Here is a 7,917-nt window from a genome sequence, read left to right on the forward strand (position 1 = left end):
GATTCGTTGATGGGAAGGATGAATCACAAGATAGGAGAGCAAGAGCCTGGGTGAAGCTGTAGCTGTTGTTGCTGGTGATGCTCTTAACTATAAGTATACAGCATGGGATAACAAGGATTTCAGTGATACAGTGAAAAACACGTCTTTACAGGTCCCACATATGCTGGCAATGTTTTCTGTCTTGTCACGGTCATAAAATGACTTCATGGAGAATACATTATGATGCATAAGTTTGAGTGTTCTGAAAATATATCTATTTCCTTGAATGCTTGTGTGAGTTCCTGGGGAGTAAATTGTGAATTCCTAACATGACTGTTCAGAGGGTGAGTTCACTTCAGGAACATGGCTGTAAAAAGAGAGGCGCCCATGTGAGGCATGAGCCATCCAGTCCTACAGGTATATAAAGGTCTGAGGACACTGGATGGCAACTTCTCTTCAGAAATACTCAACCTCTCAAGTGAAACTTTACCTCTCAACACCATGTGTTGCAGCTATTACAGAAACTCCTGTGGAGGCTGTGGCTACAGCTCTGGCTATGGCTCTGGTTGTGGATATGGCTCCAGGTATAGCTGTGGCTATGGCTGTGGGTACGGCTCTGGCTATGGTTGTGGATATGGCCCCAGATATGGCTGTGGCTATGGCTCCAGATATGGCTGTGGCTATGGCTCAGGCTATGGCTCCAGATATGGCTGTGGCTATGGCTCAGGCTATGGCTGTGGATATGGCTCCAGATATGGCTGTGGCTATGGTTCCAGGTATGGCTGTGGCTTTGACTCTGGCTGCTGTGGCTACAAAAAATGCTACTCTTCTTGCTGCTAGTCCTGACCACAATTTCCCCTTCACCGTGGGAACAAGTGCTGCAAGAGCAAATCCAGCTGGAACCTCCATCTATTTCCTCTGAGCCCATGGAATGACTGACATCTGTGTGCTGATACCTGAAAACATCTCACAATACAAGTTTACTTCTGGTATAGACTGAATATTTTCAGCACATCATGGAAGATGAACTTTATTTTACCTGGTTTTGGTGTGTAAACCCTTACAACTATCTCTTGGAGACTGTGCTGCAGCTGTCTTCAGAGGCACAGAAGAAATATCCAGTTGGGATATATGAATGTGGAAAAGATAAAATTTTTTGAATAAAATAATTTATTCACTAAGAAGTATAGACTCCTTTATGTACCTGTGATCATTAATTAATAGAGTTTGAAATTAAATAATTGAAATATATGTGCTGTGAAATACGTGCGCTAGATCTTGGAGGGCTGGCAGGTATTTTGTTGGTAAGTGCCGCCATATGTTCCCAAGCTATCCACGCTCTCCTTACTTAAATATCCCAAGAGTTCACCACCTTAACTTTCCTTCACTTAGGGCATTGATTGCATTGATAATCTCTTTCTAGTTTCTAGGCTGTTCTAGGAACCCTATATTAAACACACAACTCTAAAGAGTTGAGCAAGTATCTATTTAGTAGGATGTAGAATCCTTTGTATATACACCCAGGAGTGGTATAGCTGGTCATATTGTAATTTACTTCTGAGAAACCTCCACACCCATAATCATCTCTCTAGAGACTACACCAGATGTTATTGTCAGTTGATCTTTTTTTAAAGTTATGGTTAGTCATTCAAACTGAGGTGAGATGGAAAGGCAAAGTGATTTTTTGATGACTAGTGATTTTTTTACACTTTAAAATGTTTATTTGGCACTTGTTTTTCTTTTTTTGTGAACTTTATTCACAAAATATAATTCACAAAATGATTATTTATTTTGATCTGTATTCAGATCAAAAGCCTCTTCTTTTGGATTGAAATTTAATTTTTTCTTAATACCTTGGTTTTTGAGTTCTTTGTACATTCTGGATATTAATCTTCTGTTGGGTCCACAGTTTGCCAGGATTTCTCTCCCATTCTATAGGCTGCCTCTTCATTCTATTGACTGCATCCTTTTATTAACAAAAGTTTTTAGATTCCATACAAGTAGAGAATTATTTATAAAAATATCATATGGGATCACAAAGACTTCAGACAGCCAAAATGATCTGGATAAAAAAGAATAAGGTATTACCATACCTGATCTTAAGTTATACTTGGAAAAAATAACAAATATAAGCATGATGCTAGCACAAAAGCATAAATGTAGATCAATTAGACATAAGAAGACCGAGGTCAAAATGTGTCCTATTACAGACATCTGAATTTTGACAAAGACTTCAAAACTATACACCGGAGAAAAGACAGCATCTTTAACAAACAGTTTGGGGAAAATTGGACGGTTCTTAAAGAAGAATAAAACTAGAGCCTTAGCTCTCACCCTGCACAAAAGCCAACTCCAAGTGGATCAAAGACCTCAATGTAAAATATGAAACTCCAAAACTGGCCAAAGTGAAGGTAAAGAGACTGCTGCAATGCGGAGTCACCTGTAACAACTATGTAAGTGAGACTGGTTGCTCAGAAATTAAGTCCAACAATTGACCGTGTTGACTTTTTGAAAGCCTTGTCCTTTCTCTATCCTGCTTAGTTGCTACTTCAGTGGTTGGCCTGTGGGTCTGGGCATCTCACCTTGTGTCTTCATTCTTGGTTGAGAACACCCTCGGCTGCAGTGCTGCGCTTGCTTTTCCCCTCCCTGAAGAACAAGGATATTTTGTGGTTTCTAAGAGGTATAATTAATGCACCAAAGCTGCCTGTATTTAATGTATATAATTTGTCAATTTGAATACATCCTGTACCTCTGAAACCATGGTTATAAACACAGTCATAAATATGTCCATCAACTTTCAAGACTTTTTCATGTTCTGTTTTGCATTTTTCCCCTTAGGGGAAGAAGCACTTAGGATGGTAACTACATTTTCCTCTAAGAGTTAAGGGCGCAATGCCCCACTGTTTGGTACAGGACAGCATTTTCTCAATTCATCAGGACAGTATCATTCTGTCTCATCTGGTTTTCCTCTTTGAGGAGCCTTCCACAGCCCCAGCACATCCAGAGATTCTGATAAACTTTAGTTTGCCTTTTGTTACAGATGAAACACTTCATATTGAATGTGTCTGATTAAACTCTGTGCTGTTTGTGTCTGGATTGGACCCAGAGGGGTGGGATATTTTTAGACTTAGGAGACAGAGACATTAGTGTTTATGTCATGGCTAAGTCCAGGGGCACATGTCTGATTTACTGGTGCATAATTTGAGATATACAAAGGGATGGCAGTACATCTACATGAATTTCAAAATGCCAGGCAGCTCTCAATGAATCACAGGTCATGGACAGACCTGTCAATATGGAAACACTCCTATGCATTTGTACCAACTTGGAAGTCTTGATAATTTATAAGTGACACAGAAAGATTGACTATCATTAATGTTGTAATTGTAAAGTATCGGATGGAAAGCTGGGTAAGTAAATATTGTCAAAATTCTGTTGGGGGCTGAACATTGGATTGATTTGTTTGGCAAGAATATTGTTGAGTGTGGAGGTTTTCATTACTTACGATATTTTGATGAGAAACTTGGGCACACAGCACACGTATCTAGGAAGCTCATGCTCAAGTATTGAACTCTAAATGCAAGCGCAAGGAAATCGAACATGGGATGATCATGAGTTTCGGGCCTGGGTTGTAAGAGATGACAGCCTTGGCCTATACAGTGAGCCCCTTAATCAAAACAAACAATGAACGAAAAAGTTGTTGACTGAAGGCATCTACAACACTGCAAATGGAAACTTAGAAGAATCTCTTTTTTGTTGAGATAGTAAAACTCTGTACAGAATGGGTATTTCCTTTTTCTCTTTTTTAATCAACCCAATAAGAAAGGGATGAGGATCGCCTCCCTGGAAATCTTCCCCTTAGAGAGAAGAGTAAGAACTTAGGGAGTGGACACAATATGCTGAACTTTTTAATTCTTGATCAGTAAGATATAAATAGTATTTTATAATGATTATGCTAGTCTTACTGAAGAGAAAAATAACCATAATGAATAAATCTATGAAGAAGGAAAATATTAATAGTAGTAAGTCAAACATATTTGTAATAGAGAATTTCCATGACTCTAGAGAGGTGAGTAATTAACACACATGTATTCAGAGGTCAAACATTGTTTTGTGTTATCATGTTCACGAAGGGTTACCTAATTTAGTTATTCTCTTGTTTCCCAGTCTCTCCTTTGCCTCTTATTTATAGCTATACCATGACTTATATGTACCCCCTGTTTCAGCCAGCCCAAACTTTTACAGGGTTGGTCACTCTATTTCAAGTAAATGATATTATCTTATGTATTGTTTTCCAAACCCTCTTTCACTTTTACTTGTGTTGAAAGTTCCATCTTGGCTATTTCTGTAGGAAGCTGTAGCATGCAGGCCTGTGTGGTATTTAACTATGAGTTTAATCTTATTACTGTAGATATGACCACACCTGCCACGGGTTTCTCTACATCATGGCATTGCTGCAGTGAACACATGTTCCCTGAGTGTGTCTGTGATTTTCAACCTGACAAGTGCCTTGAGGCAGAATGTGATTATTTACTTACTGAATGTTTCAACCCATGCTCTGACACTGCATTTTCTTACTTCTCCATATATTCACAGAAACATGGCTTTACCTGACCCTCTCCTATTGCTTTCTTGAGAACTGAAAGGCATAACATGCTCTTTCAATTTATATATCTACATTTAATAATGAGTTTGAACATTTAAAAATTTCCCCAGTAACATTAACCTTTCTTTGTCTCTTCCACCTTTCCCCAGGGAAATTCTATATTCTAAAAATTAATTTACAGAAATTCTTTGCAACCCCCTTGTTACTTTTAGACATTGCAAATGTCATCATGGCTACTATCATTTGCTTGCCTATACTTATAACGCATTTTACCCAATTAGAGAAAAATGTTAGTCACATGGCAAGTGTGACTTGATAATTTTGTTTGGAAAGAGTGGTCCTAACTCTTTATGAAGCAGGTTTCACACATTTTTGCAGTATTTATTTGATTTTTATGTCGATTTGTCTGGGAGAGTGTCTGCCACATGTTATGCAGGTGTCCTGGGAGGTGACAGAGCGCATCTAACCCCAGGAGCTGGACTTCCAGCTAGTTTCAGGTTGCCTGACACAGGTGCTGGGAAATGAGCTCAGGTCCTTGAGAAGAGCAAGAAGTGCTCTTAGCTACTGAGCCTTCTCTACAACCTTGACATTCTGCATTTTCTTTTGGTAACATTATAGTTTTCACATTTGGTTCACTAATACTCCCCTTAGAACCTTCCCTTATACATTTTGTTACACACTCTCTCTCTCTCACACACACACACACACACACACACACAATTGTTATGCATACACATTTTGTTATAATTTAATTTTTCATTATATTGATCAATTTTCTTTAACACACAAAATAGTTCATCTTGACCTTGGCTGGAGTTGCATATTATTTTAACAGAAGCCTGAACTGTTCTCTGAACTTCTTATTAAACTCTCTTTACTTTTGTTCACATTTTTCAAAGGCTTTAAAAAAAGAACAAAGTCAGTTCAGGTGCAGAACATTTGAAGCCTGGGTACTCTGAATAAGAACAATACAGACAGAAAGCCAAATGAAGTCATTTTAGTCTTACTGTAGACATAAGAAGTCTGTAACTTTTGCAGTGAACTTGGATGCCTGTAATCTGCAGACAGAGTTAGGACCTGGGGATACATGAGAAGGTAAGCAGAAAAGAGAGATCAGATTACAAAAGTGGTGTGGTCAGGGATTACTGCAGTAAACAGTAGAGTCTACTTCAGTTATTTGAAGAGATCATGGGTATTATTCTGAGGTCCTAGGAGACTGTGAAGTGCGACACGGTTCTGTTTCTGTTGGAAACTGGCATCCACCGATGGTGGGGATATGATTCACTCTTTTCTATGATAATCCAGTGCCTTAGACCGCTTGGCTAGGTTACCCCTGTTACTGTATTTTTTATCTAAGAATGATGATGCATTTGTTTACTAATACAACCACTCCCCAAACTCAGGTTTCTCACATGTAAAATTTGAACTAGATGATCTCCCAGTGTCTTTGTGAGGCTCACATTAATACTACTTTAGAAAGCAATTTACTTTTTCATTGTAAGATCTATTTTAAGAACCTGCCATATGAATTTCTTCAAAGGATTCTTCATAGGGAAAACAGTAATTAGAACTTTAAGAGATTAATTCATATATTTATTCATAGGACTCTCTAAAATACAGTCCTTAGTACGAGTAATAGATGCTTTATAATTTATGTTTTTATTCACTGAAATTTCCAGATGTATGGTTTTGAAATTTTAGTATATCCAGTGTAGACACAATATCAAGACAGAGTCTCTTTCCTATTATGCCAGTCCTCTCGGTAGCATTACAGTTTTAAATCAGGGCCTCACTGTGTTCACATCAACTGTGTTATGGGCAGAAGGTATGTACCTCTTGCAGCTGCAGAACTGGATAGGCTCTGATGCCAAGTGTGATGCACTGATGTTGTATTCTAGCAATGATTTGCTATACAAAGCTGTAGTCTCATTGCAGCTAGCAAACATTAGGATAATTAGGAGGAAATGAGCAAATACACAAGGGGCACATTGTCAACCAAACACATTTTCAGGTAATGTTCAATTAATTCAAGAATATTTCTTGTGCAGTTTGTAAAAGAAAGACCCTGGACTTGTCCAGTTTTAGTTATCTGATCATCAAGAATTCCAACATTTTAAAGATTCCTAACTTTGTTGGGCTTGGGTGATTTAATCTACTTTTCAAGAGTCATCGAACAGTGTCCAACAATAACTTGGTTAGTTATCAGCTGCAGATGGAGGCATGGGCTAAGAAGAGCTCGAGAGACATTTCAGTGACTTTGTTTTTGCAGGTGATATAACTGAAAGGGATTGTAAAGAAGCCAGAGAAATGTCATAGCAACAAAAACTGTGGTGCAAATCCACAGGATATTTAGCTTTAACTTTTGAATTAGAGCTTCTAAAAAAGACTTTGATTCCTGAAAATAGAAAAAGTATTTCAGGAAAATTTATTTTTAAAATTCTGAAGCAGGACCAAAGAAATGAATTCTCATTAAGAAATTATTGTAACTAAAGAAAAAGGACTATTTGAAAATAGAAAAGTATTCCTTCCGCATTAATTTTCTAGTTTTGGAAAATGCTGAGGAGTGAGGTTTTAAAAATAATTTAGAAATTGCTTTTTTGTGTGTGCAATCATTACAAAAGAAAAGAATCAGCAGCAGTAATTACAAAGCTAAATTTACTCTAATATTAAGAGGTAAAAAAAATGAGGCTGGGCTTGGTAGCTCACACCTTTACTCCCAGCACTTGGGAGGCAGAGGCAGGGAGTTCTCTGTAAGTTTGAGGCCAGTGTGGTCTACACAGAGTTACATATCAGCCAGAGATACACAGTGAGGTCTTATCTCAAAAATGTATGAAATATTGAAATCAATGGTAACTAGACATTGATCGTCATGTCAACAGATCTTCTGACACTCATCACGGTGGGCATGATTTGAGATGAGGAGGTTTCTGCTGTTCTATTCTCTCAGATCTATATTAAATGATCAACTGAAGTCAGACTCCCTTGATCAAAGTGAAAATTTTCCCACAAACACTACCTACTTTTTAGTAGTTGATGTGTCCTGACCTTTCTCAAAATCTCAATGAGTATAAGTGGCACAGAAAATTCTGACATTCGCTCTAACTAGATTCATTGATCACCAAGTCTGGTGATATTTAAAACCAATGCAATGAAAGAAAAATATTTAAATACAACTTAAACCTATGCAAAAGCAAAGTGCCTTAGGCAAAAATAAAACATTTTCACCTAAGGTAGGAAATTGACATCTCCATAAATTTTATATAGAGAAGAAAATAAACATGGTGTAACACTGCAAAAAACAAGTGTTTTGGTGAGTCTGTCCTTGTGAAGAA

General features: G+C 37.7%; 1 protein-coding gene across 1 annotated transcript; it reads left to right on the plus strand.

Moving 5' to 3' along the window:
* Positions 1-375: 375 nt before the first annotated feature.
* Positions 376-819, plus strand: LOC113835367 (keratin-associated protein 21-1-like). The gene has a single exon (XM_027413232.1). It carries the CDS (start codon positions 376-378, stop codon positions 817-819), a length of 444 nt encoding a protein of 147 aa, XP_027269033.1.
* Positions 820-7,917: the final 7,098 nt, after the last annotated feature.

The sequence above is a fragment of the Cricetulus griseus genome, chromosome 4 (genome assembly GCF_003668045.3).
Source record: "Cricetulus griseus strain 17A/GY chromosome 4, alternate assembly CriGri-PICRH-1.0, whole genome shotgun sequence".
NCBI lineage: Eukaryota > Metazoa > Chordata > Mammalia > Rodentia > Cricetidae > Cricetulus > Cricetulus griseus.